General features: G+C 46.9%; 3 protein-coding genes across 6 annotated transcripts; 1 reads left to right on the plus strand and 2 right to left on the minus strand.

Annotated features, from left to right (window-relative positions):
- Positions 1-766, minus strand: LOC117836416 (cortical cell-delineating protein). The gene has a single exon (XM_034715839.2). It carries the CDS (start codon positions 652-654, stop codon positions 301-303), a length of 354 nt encoding a protein of 117 aa, XP_034571730.1. The 5' UTR covers positions 655-766; the 3' UTR covers positions 1-300.
- A 4,543-nt stretch (positions 767-5,309) lies between these two features.
- On the plus strand, positions 5,310-8,503 carry LOC117837243 (calmodulin). Its single transcript, XM_034716835.2, has 4 exons — positions 5,310-5,638; positions 6,890-7,047; positions 7,712-7,792; positions 7,941-8,503. Exons 1-4 carry the CDS (start codon positions 5,563-5,565, stop codon positions 8,073-8,075), a joined length of 450 nt encoding a protein of 149 aa, XP_034572726.1. The 5' UTR covers positions 5,310-5,562; the 3' UTR covers positions 8,076-8,503.
- Positions 8,504-11,032: 2,529 nt separating this feature from the next.
- Positions 11,033-17,165, minus strand: LOC117837242 (uncharacterized). Of its 4 annotated transcripts, XM_034716833.2 has the most exons (6): positions 16,690-17,095; positions 13,366-13,463; positions 12,944-13,257; positions 12,765-12,837; positions 12,063-12,598; positions 11,033-11,312 (listed from the first exon to the last, which is right to left on the minus strand). In XM_034716833.2, exons 3-6 carry the CDS (start codon positions 13,253-13,255, stop codon positions 11,307-11,309), a joined length of 927 nt encoding a protein of 308 aa, XP_034572724.1. In that variant the 5' UTR covers positions 13,256-13,257; positions 13,366-13,463; positions 16,690-17,095; the 3' UTR covers positions 11,033-11,306. The 4 variants fall into 4 exon arrangements, with proteins under 4 accessions (XP_034572724.1, XP_034572722.1, XP_034572725.1 ...); XM_034716831.2 differs by lacking the exon at positions 13,366-13,463; XM_034716834.2 differs by lacking the exon at positions 16,690-17,095 and having other exon boundaries at positions 13,366-13,507.
- Positions 17,166-21,082: the final 3,917 nt, after the last annotated feature.

The raw sequence follows: 21,082 nt of genomic DNA on the forward strand, positions 1-21,082 counted from the left end.
TAAAGAGTAAACTCTGCTTGTTATGTTTGTGCTAGCCGAGAGCCGGCCCAATGCAAACTATAGCCACTGAATGACTTGTCATCAGTGGCATACAGAAAACGGTTCACATCACAAACGATGATTGTTACATGTAGACACACACACAAGCCTGCTTGGAACACTATGATGGAACCCCTATTTTGCCATGTCCAATAAGCTCATTAGACACAGTTATTCATCATAACTAACCTGAAGCCATGGATCATCCACCCACAGGAACACATCGATGCTGCATACGAGACCGGACACTAAAACACACACTCAGGAGCAGTTGGATCCCGGAACGGCCGACGCGTTCCGGCCGCAGTAGTTGAGCACGAGGGGCACGTCGAGCGGCAGGTTGACGGGGATGCCGATCACGTTGAGCCTGATGGCGGCGCAGAGGCAGGCGGCGAGGTCGAGGTTGACGAGGCTGCCCAGCAGCGGGCAGCACTGCTGGCTCCGGGGCACGTTGATCTTGAGCTTGAGCAGGACCAGCACGTCGGCGCACACCTTGAGGTCCGCCAGCGCGTTCGTCGGGCACGGGTTGCCCCGCTGCTGCCCGCGCACGACGACGGCCGCCGAGGAGAGCAGGAGGGTCGCCGCGAGGAGGAGCGCCGTGAATCTGGAAGCCATTTGCTTTGCACGCGTGGTGGCGAAGGGCAGCAGCGCAGCTGCTAGCAGTTCTTCTTTCTTGATTGGAGTAAGTGCTCTTGGGATGCTTCTTCTTCGAGTATGGTATGTCAGCGAGCAAATGTGAAGTATTTATAGGCCGAGTTGCGATGCAAATAACGCGAAGTGGCTATACCAGATATTTTCCGTTTTTCCCTCATGGGCGCGTGTACCATGTGTGTGGACATGGAGCGGGTAGTGACGGCTGCAAAACAATGATATCCGCTGATCAGGTCACCGCACGATCACTTCCTCTTTCTGCAAAGAAAGGTGAGTGAGGTGGCCGTCCATGGATGCAATTATCACGTCCATGTAGCATGACCAAGTTTGTTCAATCCGCAGATTGTGGGCTACATCAATCACCATGAGCAAAAGCTTTACAACTCGACGAGCACCGCGTGCCACGACCGGACCACGTACCCAACATCTATCGCCACAGGAACCCAACGCATGTAATGGTTGGTTCGGAAGCAACTAGCCGACATCCCGCGCGCGCACAGCACCAGACGCGTCGCCACCACCATCGGTGGCTCGGCCGGGCCGCCCGGGGGGTTTCAAAAGGCGAATCGATTGCGACTCCGGCTCGACCGCCGATCGGGCGTAGCGTGTGATCGACCATGACCAGGTAGAAGATTCCCATGGAAGTGATGGCCGGTTCGTGAATGGTTGAGTGGATCGCACTATCACAGTGCTCATCACTGCTCGGTGGGGGATGTCAGCTAAAAATGAGTTGTCGCAAGAAAAATCTGGGCTGGAATTGGATGGGAAACGGGCTTTATTCTTGCTGGCCCGTTGGCGACGGAACACTGATCTGGGCCCCTTCTAATATATTGGGCTGTGCCAACCTAACTGCAGGGTCGTGCGAGCGGGCCGAGTCCAGGCAAACTACCACGAAAGCAAGCCCACCAAGCTGTCTGTACAAGGCAGCAATTTCTCATCTGCTCCGTATTCCACAGTTTGTCTTCCTTCCGATGATCAATGATAATTGCATAAATGATCGAGATATTTGGAGAGTTATGTCACGTTCTGCAACTTTTGAATTCTGGAAAATTCTTGTAGTTTCTATAATGTCCATGATGTAGCATCGATGATGGAAAAATCCAAAAAGAATTAAATCCACACTCAGGCACTCAGCCAAAAGAGCTAAGCTTAGTTTCCTCCCCTAAATTTAAGGACCATCACTGTAGGAATTTAAGTACACATGATGGCTTGTATCTCAAGCAATCATAAAGACACAAATTGAGATTACTTGTTGCATAAAACCGAGGTGCAAGTGACGATTAAGGGCCCGTTTGGATGGTAGGTTTTAGTGTAAAACACCGGTAAATTACACCTCCTAATTAATATCCGCTGGTGAGCTCAAGGAGCTATTTGGATGCGTGAGCAACTCTCAGAGTCTAAAAAAATTCCTTTCCAAAACTATCTATTGGAGGCTCTACTAAAAATTTCTTTCCCCAAAATTATGTAACCCATAACAGATTCGCAATAATAAACTTCTCAATACTTTAAAACTGGCCACGTCATTATGTATGGACCCCTCTAGCAAGTCACGCTGTAACTTATCTGTCCATCTCCTCTCTCCATTTCTCCATCCTACGGTCTGACTCACAAGTCCCACACATGCAAACACGCAAGTGAGCCGTCGTCTTCCTCAATTTCCCCTTGCTTCGCTCTGCTTTGCTCAAAAAACTAGAGCAACGTCCGAATCCGTCACCGGCGTCTAGATGGGCATCAAGAACTAAGTAAAATCGATTGTTCGAGGCCTATCCTTCTCTTATGCGCTCTCAATTTTGTTGAAGGTGGATTAAATTCCCATTGGTTGCTAGTCCTCTGCTTACCTTCTCGAGCCGTCAATTGGAGAAATTGCTATTGTCCAAGCTATTGGAGCCGGTCTGCTTCGGTGGGTTGCTTCAGCCAGGCTGCAGCACCGGCCCGCCTGGGCTGCAGCGTCCTTCCGCTGGACCCAGTACTACTGGCACGCGCAGCGGGATGACAACGCGATGACGCGGTAGAACAGCGATGCGGCCGGATGGCGTTGCAGGACGACGATGCAATGGCGCGGCAGCTGCGTGGTGGTGTGGCCGGACGGCTTGGCGGTGGTGAGGAAGGGGCGGCCGTTGTCGTAGGGCCCTGCAGCGGGGTAGGCTGGGCCGGCGGTGGCCTGTCAACATCGGTAACTGAGCACCATGGGAGGGGAGAAAGAGAGAAGGGAGAGGGTGCGCAAGGCTAGGAATTGGTCATGCGCGGGATGTCGATTCCGGCCGACGGCCGCCATCCCGCTAGTTCCCGGCAAGCGGCCCTAGCGACGAATGTCCCTAGTGGCGGCGGCAGCGTGGAGCGAAGCAGAGAGGGAAAGAAAAGAACGGGGAAAAGTTTGTGATTGGGGGAGGAGAGAACTCACGCAAATATGCGGGACGACGGAGTCTCGATTCCGCTCCGCCAATATTTGCAGAAGGTTTGGTGGAGCTGTTGGAGAGCTATTTTTCTTTTTTCCCCTAATTAAGGTATTAGGGGTAATTTAAGGGATTTTTTTGGAGTTACTAGAGCAACTCCAAGAGTATCCTAAAAAATTCTTCCCCAAAACTATGTATTGGGGGTTCTCCCAAAAAAAAATTTCCCCCAAAAGCATATCAGTCCACAACAGATCGCTAATAAATAGCCCCCAATATTTCAAACACAGGCCACGTCATCGTATTGGACCCATCGGAAGGGACGCGCGGGTGTGCGGGAATCAGGATTGGGGGAGGAACGCCAACGCTAAAATATACGCGGTGGCAGGCTGTTTTTTAGCGTCGCTAAAAAATTGGGGAAAGTTTAGGTGGATTGTTGGAGTTCATTTTTTCTCTCTTTTTTCCTAAAAAAGGTATTGGGGGTAAGATTAGCAGCCTCTTGGAGTTGCTCTTAGCACACTGAAAAGATAACCGGTTTAGCCTAATACCGGTGTAAAAAAATAATTAGGTCTGGAAAAGAAAACGACAGATATCGGGGCGTCCGACCGTCATCCCCGCCGCCGCTCCCCCATCGCCTCTGCCGCTGCTCGCTGCTCCCCGGCGCCACGCCCATGTGCTCGCGCCCCCCAGCCATCAAGATCTCCACCGCGACCCGCACTTCTCTTCCTCCTTGCCGGCGTCCGCGAGCCCGTTGAGCTCCCCGCGCGCCTCTTCCTCCCCACAGGTGCCCCGTGTTGCCACCGCACGATTCTCCAGCGCGTGAGCTCCCCAGTGTTGCGGCCGTCGAGCTCGCCTGCACCAACGCCTCTCGCCGGCCACGGCTCTGCCCACCTACTGCTCACCTAGTCACCTTCCCCTACTCTGCTTGCCTGATGCCGCTCACTGGCCGGCGGGCTGCCTCGCTTGTCGCTGCCTTGCCCGCCAGTGCCTAGTTCGAGCCTTCCATGGTGCTAGCCTAAGTCAACCATTCTTCTCTTCTGATTTTGTTTATAATCAGGAACTTTGAAATAGTAGCAGACAAGAGAGCATGGCACAGCATCGGCATTAATTCGCGCCGCCAGGGACCGAGCAATGGAGCTCGAGATTTTTTGGGCAGAATTGAGCTCAAGCTCATGGCAGGATGCTTGATTCCGGTGGCCGAGATGTGATGTAGGCGGAGGGGGATAGAGCTTGGTGGCGGAGAGCTCATTTCGGGCAGCAGTGGTTGTGTTTGGGATTTCGATTTCAGTCTCGCTCCTCGCGAAATGGGGACTGGGTGCAGGGGACTGCCTTTGATGTGCCAGGGGCGTCAGATTGCTGAATGCTTCTACGTCGTTTTTGTAGAGTTCAGAAAGAATTCCAGTACCCAAACATAAATTTCCAGGGGAATTGTTTACAAGGGTTTTTCTTGTGCACATGAAAATACAACCGGAAGCTATTTACTGGTGAGAAAATCTACAAGACTTCCAAACATGCCCTAAGTAGGAATGTTGTACATCAAAGACGTGATCCTAGAGATCTTCACAAATAGTGGATCAATATTTACTAATCAATTGTCAATTTTGTTCTTTTTCTTCTTTCTACGACATTTGAGCTTTGTTACTATTTGTTGGCACGTTAATTACAGCCGGTTTAAGCTTAAACCTGTAACAACGGTTGCATGCATGCCTTATACAGATGCCATAATAAAAACTACTCCATCCGTTCCAAATTGCATGTCATTTTGGTATATCTTAGTTCATAGTTAAATATATGAATCGAAAAATGACAAAACGATCTATAATTTGCACCTTTCATAGATGTCCAATGACACATAAGATTTTGTACGAGAGAAAGAGAGACTCGTTAAAAATTAGTAGGACTATAAGATCAATTTCCTATCATTGTACGAGTTGCTACTGTCATGAACCACACAACGTTCCTTTGTTTTGTGCACTGACTAATGGATTGTTGAATTGCTTTAGGACAATTTATTATAGGGGTTGTTTCCTGAATGAGTACATAGCACTAATCCTATCCCCCAGTAGCAACTGGATTCTCTAACAAGTAACAACCCTGGGCCCAAGCCCAAAGTCCGACGTCAGCCTAGTGCACGAGAGAAAGGCTGATGAGAACCACTACCGGACCCACCTGGCAGTGTTAAGCCGCCAGCGACTCCCCCTCGTTGGGTGCATGCAACTGTGAGGTCCCACCAGAGATTTTTTAACAGCTTTTCGAGTCCCTGCTCGGCCCCACCCACAGCCTCCTCTGCCCTGCGCCCCTGCCCCTCTGCTTAGCTACTTCCTCTGTTCCTCACGCTATTTAGGAAGACACCCTCCACTTGCGTTGCGCTGCTTTCATTCGTCGACGCCTCCTCAACAACGCACGCCGCACGGGCACGGCTTCACAAGCTCCCTTCCGAGAGGAGGAGAAAGGAAGGGAAGGCAAGCTCCACCGAGGAGAGATGGCGGAGCGCCTCACCCAGGAGGAGATCGACGAGTTCAAGGAGGTGTTCAACATCTACGACAAGGACCGGAACGGTACGTGCGTGTGTAGGGTTCGCAGTGTTTTTCCTAAAACCCTTGTGGGGTTCAGGCGTTTCGGCCTCGCGGCTGTGGGGTTTGGGTTTCCTTCGTGCGCAAGTCATCTGCTCGTTGTTTGCTAGATAGCGGGAACTTTTTTGTTCAGCTGCGTTGCTCAACTCGTGTAATGCCAAAATCGAGGGGGAATGGGGTTTTCCCGAGGAACATCACGATGGAGGAAAAATCAGATTGATTGTTTGGTTATGTTGTTGCTTGTTAGCTTCGTTTCGCGATGGCCTATCTGCATTTCTGCCAATTTGGTTGGCTGCACATAAATCGTAGAGAGCGCTGCTGGGTTTTGCTTGTTCTTACCGGAAATCAGATGTCGTGTGCTGTGCATATTGTCAGAAATTTCAGAGGTATTTGTGCTGATTGCTCTTCCCAGATCATATATGTATACTACATTTTGATTGGTTGGTTCTGATATGCGTTAGTTTGCACGGAAGCGAGTCTGAATTATTCAATTTGTTTTCCTAAAAACCATTTGAATTAAACCTGAATGATTCTCGTTGCATCATGCCATCCGCTCCCTGTTTGCTAGATTGTGGGAATTTGTTGGTTAAGTTGGCGTTTCTAGATCTGTTTAAAGCTAGGGTTCGCTCATTCGCTATGGAAGGTTTTGGAATATCAGGATACGGAATGCAGGGCGGTTGTTTTGGGAATGTCGTTAGCTTCTTTTCCTTTCTGCAAAAACTCGTCATGGCCTATCTAAAGTTTTGGATATTTGGCTAGAGATGAATAGTAGAACACAAAACTCTAAAATGAATCGTAGAACACGTTAGCTGCTGTGATTGCTTGTTCTTGCAAAAAATTGTATGACATGCGCACATTGTTGAGAAATCAATTTCAGAGGTATCTGTGGTGATTGTTCTCTCCTAATAGTGTCGATATCTGCATCTTGGTCATTTGGTTCGCTATGCACTGAGCATGGTCATGCGTGATTGTTTCATCACTTGAGGGGTACGGTGTAGTTTCGGTGTCCTTGCCTTTGGATAAGTGTGTGTTTGGCCTAAAAATATCGTCCTTTAGCGGAATTAAAAAGAAATGTGCCGAAATCAATGCTGAGTTCAGTTTCACGGTTATGATTGTGTGCTAGAACTATATATGGGTCATGGCGCCTTCGTTTGGTGTTCTCTAACATACATTTCAGCACATTAACTGAACTCGTGCTCGAGAGTCTAATTCTGCTTTGAACTGTCATGGATACAGGCTTTATCACTAGCAAAGAACTGGGAACTGTGATGAAGTCCTTGGGTAAAAATTTCACCGAGCCTGAACTGCAGGCTATGATCAAGGATGTTGATGCTGATGGAAACGGATCCATTGACTTTCATGAATTCTTGAACCTTATGGCACACAAACTGAAGGTATGTACCTGATCTGCAATACTTACTTTAAAAGTATGTACCTGATATATTCTAATAAAGTGTACTCCAAACTTTTGTTGTATATATTTCCTAACATATTTAGACTCTGAAAAGGCCATGAGATATTCCTCTCAAGATTGATGCTCCTTAGCTGCAATATAGTTTGCACAGTCAAGACATCGTGATCATATATCTATATTTTTAGTTAATATCCTGATCATATAATTTACATAATGTGCTCTGAAGGCAGAGTTGAAGGATCTGCTTTACGCTGCTAGCTAAAACTTCTTTGTATAATGTCAAACATTACTGTTTGTGCACGGTAGCTATCTCTATGGAGTATAGTTACTTCACTTATGCAACAATGCAATGGTCGTTGGCATGTGAAATCCTTATTAATAAACTGCACATTGGATTTGGTGTTTGGCATTTGAAATCATAAAGTAATGATTCGCTCAAGCTGCTTCAGTGGTGCACACTGTTACTGAGTATATAATTGGTTTTAATGGCAACAGTGGCATCTGATTTGATCATGGTTCCTTGTAACAGTAGCAGGAGCATGAATTAAACATAAATCCTTCTTGCAGTCTTAGCTAAACAGGATACAATTTGTGTGTACTTTGTGCCTTTTTGGTACTAATTCACCTGATTTATGCTCTTGAAGGACACTGATTCAGAGGAAAAACTGAGAGAAGCATTCGATGTGATTGACAAGGATGGGGATGGCTATATCTCTGCAGCTGAGGTGAGCCCCTCGATTATGCCTCTTTCTAATCTACTTGATCACTCTACTGTCCAGTTTTCTCTATACGAACATTACTCATGATTTCCAAACTATTAACTCTTGGCATCGGTTAACATTTCGTTTGTACCCTTGTGTTTTAACTCTGCAGCTTCGTCAGGTGATGACCAACTTAGGAGAGAAAGTGACTGACCAGGAAGTGAAGGAGATGATCCGGGAGGCGGACACGGATGGAGACGGACGTGTGAGCTTTGAGGAGTTCAAGCGAAGGATGCTGGACAATTGAGTAGAAGGCACCATGTTGCAGCACATGTTGCTGTTGCCAGACTAACTGCTTAGACATGTAGTGTTGTTGCTCTTCTTACCAGCACCTGTCGCCTGTACTTAGTTCTCCTTTCACTGTCAGTTGCGTGGGTTTCACCCATCTAAAGTTTTGAGGAACTTAGGAGTACATGCCACTTACGTAGGTTTTCACCTGTCCAAAGTTTTGAGGAACTTAGGAGTATATGGTTACATGGTTAGAAGCATTTATCAACTGGATTCGTCAATGCTGAGATATAATTGTTCTCCCCTATTGCAATGGTGTTTCACCGAATATGTGTTTACTTGTTCAGACTATTTCAGAGCAGTCTTGTGGTGCTTTGCGGGTACAAAGGAGCTCCAGAGACTATCTCTGGTCTAGTATTTGCTTTTAGTGGTTGTTTCTTGCTTTAATTTCATCGCACATGCAATCTCTTCCTAGTGTGGCGACTAATATTTTAGGAGTATGTTTTTATCTTTTTTTTTCCTTCTTTAATGAAATGATAGGCAACTCTTCGGAGAAAAAGACAGTTCTCCCCTATTGGTGTACATACCTGGATTACTTCATTCTCTGATAAGATCTGTTTGGCGATTAGATGACTTGGATAATTGTGAAGCCACAAACAAGGATGGTTCACAGCCTGGCATTACCGTTCTGGAACCTAAACCAATTTGCACTCATTACCAAGAGTATATCGTTCGTAAATCTTACCTGTGGATCGCTTAAATGCACGCGTGAGTGACCAGATGGATAGCAGCAAGCACAGACTAAGGATTTTGTTGGAGCCCAAAAATAGCAGCAATACCGACCAGGCTGGACCAGCAAGTTAGACCGGTCTCACCGATCTCGAGCGGTCGAAGGAGTCGGCACGGTCGCGGTCGGGGCGGTCGCTTACGCGGTCGGTGCGGTCGCGGTTGCTGGCACGGTCGGCGCATTCGCTGGCGCGGTCGGCATGGTCGCTGGCGGTTAGACTGGTCAACCTGAGCCCGAGACGAATCTTGGAGTCTTGGTGGAATTGGAGTTGAAACGGGACTTCCTTACAAGAAAAGACCTTCCACCCTATAAATATAAAGGGTCCTGGCCGATTGAGGATCATCACCCAATCAACAAACGCTTTTATCTATCCTTTTATCTTCGAACCCTAACTTTTCCAACCCCCTTACTTCCTCCTGCGTCCCGGAGGTGTCTGAGGACGTTCTGAGTGGCCTAACCGATCTCAGAGCAACCCTAGGCTCGCCATCTCCAACGGGGTCCAACCCGAGGTAGTGAACATAGGCTTTCGCGGTGCTCCTGTGAGGACCGGCCTGACCGGACCCTGACTGGTCTGACCGGCCAGGCGCAGAATCCCCAACAAGGTGATCTTCTGATCTATGCGCGAACTAGCGCACTTGTGTGTGTTGACCAGAAAAAACGCCAACAGATTTCCATCATCACTGCAGGAAATCACACCAAGCCAAAGTGAGCCGACAAACTGGTTACCAAGTGCTGATTGTTTGGAAATCTTAAATTGTAGTGTAGTTGCTCGTTTAAGGGCAAGTACATTGCTACACGTCAGCGATCTCATAGGTCGTCTCATGCAGTGCCACGTAGGATTTTTGATGATATGGAGGAGAGAGAGCGAGGGGAGAGAAAGAGGTCGTTGCTTCGCGAAACAACCACCTCATGAGCTAAATTGTAGGACTACGAGACAACTTAACAACCATTGTACGAGTTATTGTTGCCATGCAACTCATAATATTTTATTTTTCTTATGCACAAATTAAGGAATTATATACCACTACCAGACAACTTATAGGATAACCCATTGTACAGGTCACTGTTGAATCGTTTCAAGATTATATGTCAATGCATGAGACCGTCTATTAGACGACACCAATGTACTTGCCCTAAACAAGATAACTTGGGGCAGAGTGATGGGATAACTTGGGGCAGAGTGATCGGATGGATAGGAGTATGCAAAAACGAGGGGATAATCGAAGCTAACAACATAACCAAACAATCAAGCTGAATTATCTATCGTAACGTTCCTCAGAAAATCCATCCTGTAACGGGCCGGGAAAATGGTGCACACCTCACTCTCGCTTGCGCGTGATCCGCTGGTCCGAAGACGGTATGACGCGGTAGGGCGCGTGAAGGCGGAGACGCGCGGTCGCTGATCCGAAGGGACAATCATTGAGGAGGCCGTGGACGACGAGCGCAGTGATGCGCGGCTTGCCGGTCGCGGCCGGCGATCCGATCGTACCAGGCGCGAAGGAGGTGTGTATCGGCCATCGGGGACTCGGGGTAGGTGCTACACATCTGCACCATGCTCCTGCCTTCTGCTCGCCGTGCACAAAGCTAGGTCCAGCTGTCAGTGGTTTCGGATTTGGAGCGCTGACGGAACGGGTGCGGGAGTGGCCCCACTTTGTCAGTGATCAGGCCGCCGGCCACTCGGTTCACTAAATATTTTTAAAGGCTTTAAGGGCCCATTGTTTCCCGGCCCGGTCCACACACACATTCAGGGAAGATTTGCTTTTAACAGTGTTAACTGTTCAGACGGGTACCACCGGCAACGCCTCCGGTTCCCGCTCCCCTCGACCTCCCCCTTCAGGCTTCATTTGGCAGCACAGGGTTAATTAATCCTGGGAAGAAATGATCCCATGGGGATATTATTGGATTTTGGAATCCTCTCCACCGCAGGGCAGTGCTTCCCCCTCTCCCCCGCTGCTGTTTGGGGTCCTGACGCGAGGGGGCAGCCTAGCAGGAGGGTTTTTGCCCTGTCCAGCTGTGTGTGCGCCTCCGGCTGCCTGTGTCTTCTTGCACACTTCTTTTTTTTTAAAAAAAAAAGTGCTAACCCAGAATACATGGCATGCAGTAGTAGTCCTAAGGTACTAAGGTAACCGCATCTCTTTTCTAAAAAATACCTCCAAAAATACCTAAAAATTAGGGGGAAAATCAGAAAATAAAAAATAGCAACTTGATAAATAAAATCCGTAACATGCCTACAAGGTCAACAAGCAACATCAATCACCAAATTACATTCACATCCAGCTGGACTAAATGAACAGATGCTCTTTGCATGTTTTAAGCATCTACTTAATTAACTACAATGCTTTTAACTCAACTGTGACCACATAATCTAATTATTGTATAAGAGATTTAGCTAGTAAAATAAGCCAAGGACTTTCCCTCCAACATGCTTTCTCCTATTCATATTCTTCCACCATTCACTGTTCACTAATTCTGAAAAAAAATAAACAACAGTCAGCATTGAAAAGTTGTAAACAATAAACAATTTTAGTCTGATCTCCTAAAATTGTACGGTATGAATTTATCATGATTTGGTAAGCATTTTATATTTCACAAGCTTCCTAAGTTGTCTGCTTAATCTAGTTTGGCTTGTGCCCAAATCACACATAAGACGGTAACAGAAATGGTAAATGGACTAGACAACATCCTACTAACCATGCCTATTTTTTCCACGCACTAGCATGAAGCCAACAAACTTGTGCAGCAACAAAGTTGACACTTGACTTCACCCCTAGATTTCGTGGACTCAAGTACCAACCCCAACTTGTCATGAAAAACTGCTACGTCGTGCAGGTCGACTGGCTGGAATGTGAAACTGTGACTAGAAACTAGCAAGGCCAGTCGGTTGGAATGTGAAACTAGCAGGACTAGACATGGAAAGAACTGATGCTCGTAAAACAGGAAGCAATCATCCAATATAGTATTATTTGTAAGCCAAGTAACACAACTTAAAAATTACTATGCATGCATACTACTGGTTTACAGAAAGCAGGTAGCAGACACAACCATGCTAGAACTCAAATCAAAGATCTGGCACAACTAGGCAATAGGAGAAGTGGCAACTTACAGTAATATATAATGGCCACACTCCTATAAATTTGTTGATGAAAGACCAGATTAACTTATCAGACTCAAATAGCCTAATCCAACAAACACACCTGAGCAAAGGGAAAGGGAGCATACCTGAGCAATCTTTTTCTTCAACCAAATCAGTCGGACATTTGGGTTTTTTGTGCCCACTAATATTTTTTTGTTTGTTTCACTTTGGAAAACTTCATTTGCATCAGCTTTTTGTTCATCCGATAGCCCTTCCATGGCATCCACAATGTCAATAAATTTCTCAATTGAGTAGTCTTCTTCACGTCTTCTCTTCTCTTCTAACTTTTCTAGAGTTTTTCCAATTTGATCCTTTCTAAAGTCAATGTAATCCCCAAGTTTTGCAGCCATCTGACTTTGTTTGCGTTTCTTTCCACCGGTAACATCTTGGTCCTCTGAATTACGACTAGCTGGAGCAGATTGAACTTCTATGCTTTCTACACCACCAAGTCCAAAACTGAGTAGATTTCTATCAATAGATGCCATGCTATGATTGCTTTGCTCTGAGATACTTGTCTGGGGAGTGGGTTCAGTTGGCAGCTCACTGTTATGGGGAGTGGGTTCAGTTCTTTGCGGTGGTGGCTGAATTGATGTAAAATTTAAATCCCCTGTGGCCACACTTCCTATTAAACAAATAATCAAGGTAACAATATCAACATCTTAGCATCTACAATAGCGAGAGTTCAAACTAGGAACATAATCTACAATGAAGTGACTCTCTAAAGCACCATCCACACCATAGCACTAAAACAAGAACAGAGGCAATGAACAACAAGATGAAAGCATTACCTTCATACAATAATTCCAAGCTGTTAAATAAAGGAAATGGCTTCTTACGGAACTTGGCAACTTTGTGGTTATCCTATTGAAGTACAACAAAAAAAATATGATTAGATGGTTTGTATAAAGGTTAGCTGTTATATAAAGGGTTGTTATATAAAGTTGATTCTCCATTTAAGAGACCTAACCTTAATCAACTTTTCCCATCCTTTTGGTTCTGCAATGATCATACCCAAAGTGTCATTCCAGCCAACACCACTTTTCCTCGCTTCTTTTATTATCTTATAGTTTCCTTTTAGCTCTTTCTCCTTTTCTTGCACTTGTTGCTTCGTGAAATGTGTCGTTGGAAACATATCATTGAATTTGTTTGTGATATTCCTCCAACCTTCAGCAGTCCACCCATTTTGTCCCTTAAACATTGGGACGTTGGCAAGCTCTTTCAGAATATCCACAAGTCCCTTCTCATACGTGTAGCTCCACGTAGCTCTTTCCGTTGACATGGCTGCAAGAAATAAACAAGATTAGATAAAGGTTGTCATAAAAATAATATAGAAATAAGCAATGAAGTAAAAAAACAATACAAGCTGTCATGAAAATATTTATGCTTCACCTAATTATTACGGGCAGCCCACATCTGAAGAGCAATTTGGTCTCGTAGGGTGCTTCCTTCATTTGATTGCAATTCATTTGGATAGTTGTTATCCCCCTCTGGCAACTCAACATAATCAGATGGGTTGATATTATTTGGTTGGTGATCTAGCCACCCTTCATCCCCATTTAGCTTTCTAATGAGATTATGAAATACTGCAGCTGCTGCTGGAATTTTAATTTGATTCTCTATTGGATGAAATGTCCCAACTTTCAGGATTGGAAACCGCTTTTTTAGCACACCAAAGGCCCTTTCAATATGATTGCGTAGCTGTGCATGCTGGTGGTTGAACAATTCTTTATAATTTGCATACTGATTTCCATGTCTCCTAAACTCACTCAGATGATATCTAACTCCTCGGTATGGAGCAATGAATGAGGAAGTATTTGCGTATCCACCATCTACAAGGTAGAACTTCCCCACAGGAACATGAAAACCCTTCGCACGTGCAGACCGTAAGACCCCTGCATCGGATGCAGATCCTTCCCAACCACACGAGATAAAAGTAAAATTTAAATCAAAGTCACATACACACATGACGTTCTGTGACAAGGTTCCCTTCCTATTTCTGTAGGGAGCGGCTCTTTCTTGTGCAATGGTGATAGGAACATGAGTGCCATCAATGGCCCCAATGCAGTTCTGGAAGAAAGGCATAAAGCGAGAGTCTGATGCAATCTTCACATGTGTATGACTCACATTTGGGAGCTTCAAGAATCTATGAGTCAATGCTGGAATTATATCGAAGAACTCTGTTATTTTCCTATGAATTGTCTCACCACTATGTTGGAATTCTTTTTTTAGCCTATCGGTGCTTGCATTATGAGAGAGCATGAACATAAACATTCTTAGCTGCTCCTCAACTCTAACACCACGGGTGTCACGTAATAAGTTCTCCACTCTAAGATAATTTGCTATAACTCTAAATATCTCAGGTTCCATTCTGAACTCCACTTTGCACCAATTTTCATGGCCTTCCAAGATTTGTATGACCTTTTCAGCACCAGGCAGAGTTGAGGTATGCTCCGACCTTTTCTCCTCATATAAACACTGTTGAAGAGCAGGAACCATAACTAGGAATAGTTCGTCATCCTCTTCTTCCTCCTCTAGCATGAATCTCCTAACTTCATCCTCCCAAGATTCCATTATCTATATGTATGCATATGGTAAGGCAAGTAAACTATGTTACTCAAATGCATATGGTCTAGAAAAAAGAGGACAATGCATACTGTCAATATTCTAACGAAATAGTTAATATATACCAACATCAATTTGTTTATGCAACACTTATAAGTTCGACTATAGCTGAAATACACAAGAATCTATAGATCTCACACAAAAGTGAGTCCAGACCTTATAGCTGAAAATGGCAGTACTGCACCAGTGGCCTTGGGACAAAGAAACTATATAATATAAATCATGCAATAGTTGTGACAAATTAAAGAACTATATACTAGCAAAATTTAGTCAAACTTTCCTAACTAATGTTAATTGTTGGGGTATGTAAGTAGTGCAGAAATGGGGCTGAACCAACAAAACACCAACAACTGGATAGATCGAGCATGCATTCAGCATTGTTGAAGGGACCAACAGTAAAATCAAGAACGGGGCACACTTCAATCCTGGAAGCTAGAACTAAAAAGGAAGTGCAACTCGATCAGATCCAATAAATTCGATCACAAGGAAGAACAAACGATCACAATGAACAAGATGATGGAGGAAAATTCTAGATGATGGAATAAATACATGTACAATGCACCAACAGTGAGATCCATAAAAAGATAAATACTAAATTATACTGCTGCCACAACATCATTTGGAGAAGCAGTATCTATACTGATGATATACAAATTATACTCAAATGCAATGTGGATGATATCAACAGAAGCTTTCAGTTTAGACATTGATTGTTTCCTTCCATTAAACTCCATAAATCATTTTTTTTCGATAAAGGAAGTTTTTATTAAATTTCAAGGGCATTACATCATTAAACTCCATAAAGCTTATACTAGACATTCTGTAGCTTTTGGTCGAGTGAAATAATAGCTGAAACAACTTTATGCATTTTGTGATTATTAGATTATTATGAGTTGCGTGCGAGAGCTTCTTCACTCCAGGCATGCACAAAGCTTAAAGCTAGTTAACTTTTGACCTTGTACCTAGAAAAGGGCCGCATCAAAAGGATAATAAGAGCTGACAGTTTGGTTACATTCAGAAGCAATGCCCATGACCCTGTAACACTTTTACTCTAACGGTCTAACCTTATAAAAGCAACCTGGCAACATGTACTCTTTCTACTGACCAAAATTACAGATTTTGTATCGGCATTGCCTTGTGAATGTAAAAGGGAAATCCCATTGGGTGTTGTCGACAATGGTGGCAAAACTACAGATGAATATTGCAATCAGTGCTCAGTGCTCCAATCTAGGGGCAGCAAGGCAATGGAGGGTTGAAGCACCGTACATGCTATAAGTCTGTAGTACTGTAATAGGGTATAGACAGACGAGCTGCTGGATATGCTCTTAATCATGACAATGACAAAAAATGGCCGACAAAAAGATAAGGAAATATTGCAAGAAAACATCTTTTCTATAAAAGAAAGTGACAGCAAATAGTACACATGCACATTGGTATTAAGTTCCAACACAGCAAGGTAGCTCGAAATGCAAACGGCAAATAATTGCCAAGAAAACGAACCAACCTGACAGACAGTACTGCAATCTCGAACATTCTCCAAATTTACACCTTAAAAAATTGGATTGCCAATGTTATCTACCTTTTCGTTAAAAAAAATACTATGCACCCAAATCCACGGCTTCTCGGTAATGTTACAAATGACAACAGTATCCAAGCCCCGAGGTCTCTGAGCTTTCTCCCAAAATGTTCGAACGGCAATAAACCAAGAACTACAAAACAACATGCTGATGAGAAAGCAGAACCTGAAAGCTACATACCACGATCGAAGTCACTGATGGAATTGCTAGCTCGCGCTTCCAAAGATTAATAAAGAAAATGGCAGCCAAACATTAACAGTTCAGCTCCAAAATTTGCGCACAGCAATTGAATTAACATACACACCCCCTTAAGGACCAATCAGAACACAAATGGAACTAGTCGACCAGGAAGCGATTGATCTGGTGCCGAGCTGGCACCCAGATCTTATTATCCGCATCAAAGCGATTGATCTGGTGCCGAGCTGGAACCCAGATCTTCAGTCCTACTTGTTCTTGCAATATGAAGTCAAAGCAATCTATGTACAGATCTTGGAATTAGAACAGGAAGACTCACCGGAGGATGAGGCAAGGTAGCACGGAGTCACGGAGCAGTCACGAAGCCACGGAGCAGTCACGGAGCCACGAAGCAATCACCGGAGGTGGGGGCAGTCACGGAGCAGATCTCCAGCGAAGATCGAGCCGGCGTGGGGATGGGGAGACGACAGGGAGGCGACGACGAGCCGCACGGGCGACGCCACGACGGGGAGGTGCAAGAACAGGGGAGCCACACAGACGCCGCTCGCAGGTCGCCAGCGGCACGGGGGGCGGCGGCGCGATGCGGTCGTCAGCGGCACGGGGGAGCACGGCGGCGGCGGCGGCGGGCGAGCACAGGCAGGGATGGGGATGCGGACGCGGAGGGGGGGCGCCTGGATGCGCGACGCGGAGGGAGTTGCGCCGCCAGGAGCCTCGAGGTGAGGACGGCTCGCCCCGGGGAAAACTCGTGGATGTGGTCTGGCCTCCCCGTCCGATGGGCTCCCAAATGAGGAGGTGATTCGGCCCGTGGTGAAATGCCCGCGTGGGCCTCTGACCCAGGGAAAATAGCGGGATCCCCTCGGGGTTCTGAGTTCCCAAAGGAGCCCTCAAGGACACTCCCTAGGGTCACGGTTGTCAACTCAAGGAGTTGCTTCTAGCTATCCTTCACTCACTTCCTATATATACTAGTCTTCTGGAACCAAACACTCCCGCCGAGGAGCCATCCGACGGAGCCATTGGTGTTACCTCCATATAACACTAGTGACACCCCTTAGCTGAACAGTGCGGAACAATTATTCCTCACTGATTTTGCAGCAAGTTTTCGTCGGTGTTAGCTGATAGCGACGAACGCCCTTAGCTCCGCCCCTTGAACAACATGGAGCCATACATGATATATTGGTCTTTGTCAAAATAATCAAACAATTAAGCTGAATTCTCTATCGTAATGTTTGTCGGAAAATTCAAATACTCTGAACGTCATTAAACTGCAAGACAACCGATCGTGATACTTTAGACAAGCAAACTAAAGGAGTGAATGGCATATGGTGCAGCAAGAAAACCTCGACATCACTGAACGTCTGAACCCACGATGTAAAATGACGCAGACCTCATGCCCGTCGCACGTGCCATCCTCTTTCTTTTCAGGGTACGCGAACGCCTTCCCAAACTCAGCCATCTGCATCTCCTCATGGGCAGGGCCGGCTTTGGGGCCATGCAACAGAAGCGACGGCTGGGAGACCACGGGAGAAGGGGGCCCAACAGCCGGTATCTACAGAAGCCCCCACAAACGTTGCAGTCCTGTCCTGCGCGTGCGATCGAAGGATGCCGCCGCCGCGTGAGGCAATCGAGGAGACGTCGGTACTCTCGATGGGAAACGAATCGTCAATTTTCATCATCGGTTCCTCGCGTGGCCCGTGGCCGCCGTCCGCCGGACGTCTCGGCACTGTCCAATCTGCGTCACTGCGTGCCTACCTTGCCCAGTTAAACATTACACTCATTTTGTAGAAGTTTTTTCTCAGGATAACTCAGATGTTGATCTAGATATTTTTTTATCTGAATTCAAAGTGCTGCAAGTAACTTTGCCAGATGGTTTTATGTTAGCACCTGAGATTCTTCTTCAGTTTATTACAACTATAGATTGCTATTCAAATGGCTCTATTGCATATCGGATCCTACATGCGACTATAGCCTCAGCTGAAAAAAGTTTCTCAAAATTGAAAATACTGAAAAAAAATTATTTGAGATCCACTGTGTTACAACAAAGAATGGATGGTTTAGCTATGTGCAGCATTGAAAAGGATATCTTGCGCAACATCGATCTTTGATAATGTTCTTAATGATTTTGCATCCAGAAATGTTCGAAGGAGTTTCTTTCTGGAGGATTGAAGCATCATTGTTGATGGAGTCATGTGGCTTAGTTATTATTTGAGGTAATCATACTAGTTTTATTTTGTCAATCTTTTATCTTGTACTATTGACATTGTTCTTCAAGAATTAAATATATATCATTAGTACTAGTATCTCCTTTTATCATATTACAAATAAAAAAAATATTTAGTCTAAAGGGTCCATAGTTGGCATAATATCTAGTTCGCTCGTAGGCCCGAGCCGGCCTGCTCATAGGTGAGGGGCTTAGCAAATTCTCTTCTTTGGGTTGAGTTTACCTTACCTCACTTTGTTTGATGCCTACCACAGTCATCATCATCTGAATTTTTATCTAGACAATTCGAGACAAAGAATGGTCTATATAAAAATTGTCTTAAGAATGTTGAAATGACCTCGGTGTGCAAACCGCAGTCAAGAAGGCGACCACGGTAGGGCGCGTGAAGGCAAAGGCACGCAGTCACTGATGCGAAGCAAATTGTTGCGGAGGCCGTGGACGACGAGCGCGTCAACTACCGCGGTGATGCGCGGCTTGGCGGGGTCAAGGGGGGAGGTTGTGCAACCGGCGAGGCGCGAGGGCCCACCTATCAGTGGTTGCGGATTTCGGAGCACTGTAACGGGCAACGAAATGGCCATTCGGCCCATTCCCCCCTCATCGCGCGCTGCGGGAGAAATGTGACGAAGGTCCACTAAAGAAAAGGCCTTCTAGGCCCATCCTGGCTCCGTCCGGCCTACACCCTCCGGTGGCTCCAAGCCTCCAAGATTTGCCACTTGCATTGCATGACAAACAGACTCCAAGATTTGCCACTTGCATTGCATGACAAACAGACGCCACAGGTGCGCACCGCTGATGTGACTTCCAATGGCAGTTCAAAATGCCCACCAATGTACACAACCCCCGGTTGGGGGTCTTCGGTAATTCTCACCTTTTTGCAGATACATCCAGAATAATTGTTCCACCACAACGAGTCTGAGTCTCACCTACTGGCACAGCCCCTCAATAATACTCCAGTAATCAGGTGTCGCGCCGTAAAACCACCAAAAGTCCAAAGCAATCCTGTGCTCCACGATGCCGCGCCTACCGGCTACCGCGACCATGACAATGGAATAGGTTAGTGTTGGTAAGTGCTAACGCAGGATTATAGGAGTTGCTCTCCGTGATAGTGATAGGCGATACATCCGTCTCCCGCTGATGGGTGGGCCTGGGTCCTAATCATCAAAGTGACCACGTCAGCTCTCACTTCTCAGCCTTCTTCTCCTTTCTCAGTCCTCTGATCCTCACTATAAATAGTTGTCACCACCTTCAGTCCACCTCTCTACTCCGGCTACGTATGCATACCATACCAGCCAAGTTCTTCGGATCACGTCTCGCTCCACAATCTCGGGTCCGAGAGAGATATGGCAGAGCGCTTCGCCCAGCGTGTTCAACCTGTTTGACAAGGACAAGGTCGGTATGTTCGTGCAACGTGTGAGGTCGGATGCCGTGCAGTTTATTAGGTGTATTTGGTTCAAACAAGGTGATCCAATTTTATGGGATGGGACCCCATCCCCGTCCCATGTTTGGTTAAGAAGATCTTGTCCATTTTGCTTTTTTACTTGGGAGGAGGAACCAGAACGAAATGGAATGGATAACGTTACCTACTTTGTAGCCGCCGTTAGCGGGACCTACATGTCATACTCTATGTACTTCTTCCTCCTCACTCCGACGCAGAGCCGCCACCGGGCCCTATACGCAACGCCGCCAGAGCTCGCCCCGTGGGGCCCTGGATGTGCCGCCGCCAGAGCTCGTCCCGCCGGAGCCTGGACGCGCCGCCGTCGGAGCTCAGCCCGCCGGGCCCTGGATGCGCCACCGCTGGAGCTCGTCCCACCGAAGCCAGGACGTGCCGCCGTCGGAGCTCGCCCCACCGGGCCCGAAACACGCCGCAGCCGGAGCTCCCCCGCCCCCCAACTGGACGCGCCGCCGGAGCTCGCCCCGCCAGGCCCCGCCGCGCCGCCCGCAGAGCTTGACTCCGCCGGCCTCGGGTCTTGCCGCGTCGTGCGCAGAGGTCCTGCGGGCTCCACGCCGCCAGCCTCAGGCCTGCCGTGCCGCCGGCGGAGCTCCGGCCAGCCCTTGCCGCGCCGCGCACCGTGCGTCGGAGTCATTCGTCCTCTCCTCACCTTCGCATCGCATGTGGCAGCCGCGGAGCCCAAGCTTGCGTGAGCTAGCAGCGGAGCATGCCGGAGCCCAAGCTTGCATGGGCCAGCAGCGGAGCACGCCGGAGCCCAAGCTCACGTGCGGCGGGCATGCTTGACCGCCCGTTCCAGCGCCGGCGTCCCCCCGAGCCAGAGCAACATGGCGTCGAATAGGGACGCCCCCGGTCCGCTCGATTTCGACGGACGAGCTCATCCCGTATAAGGTGGGTATATTTGGAATGGTTATGGTCTTTGTACCAAACGTGGGACAAAATGAATGTACCGTTCCATCCTATCCCATCTCTGAAATCAAAATTTTACTAATTTAATGGCGTCTAACTTCGAGACTTTCTCGTTGCGCTGCGCTATGTCATGTCATG

This window comes from Setaria viridis, chromosome 9 (genome assembly GCF_005286985.2).
Source record: "Setaria viridis chromosome 9, Setaria_viridis_v4.0, whole genome shotgun sequence".
Taxonomy (NCBI): Eukaryota; Viridiplantae; Streptophyta; class Magnoliopsida; order Poales; family Poaceae; genus Setaria; species Setaria viridis.

Excerpts from the sequence above, each read along its gene's own strand:
- LOC117837243 (XM_034716835.2), top strand. The coding sequence starts at position 5,563 with ATGGCGGAGCGCCTCACCCAGGAGGAGATCGACGAGTTCAAGGAGGTG. Across the intron at positions 5,639-6,889 it reads CTACGACAAGGACCGGAACG|GCTTTATCACTAGCAAAGAA; the intron begins GTACGTGCGTGT and ends TCATGGATACAG. Across the intron at positions 7,048-7,711 it reads TTATGGCACACAAACTGAAG|GACACTGATTCAGAGGAAAA; the intron begins GTATGTACCTGA and ends ATGCTCTTGAAG.
- LOC117837242 (XM_034716830.2), bottom strand. The coding sequence starts at position 14,547 with ATGGAATCTTGGGAGGATGAAGTTAGGAGATTCATGCTAGAGGAGGAA.
- LOC117836416 (XM_034715839.2), bottom strand. The coding sequence starts at position 654 with ATGGCTTCCAGATTCACGGCGCTCCTCCTCGCGGCGACCCTCCTGCTC.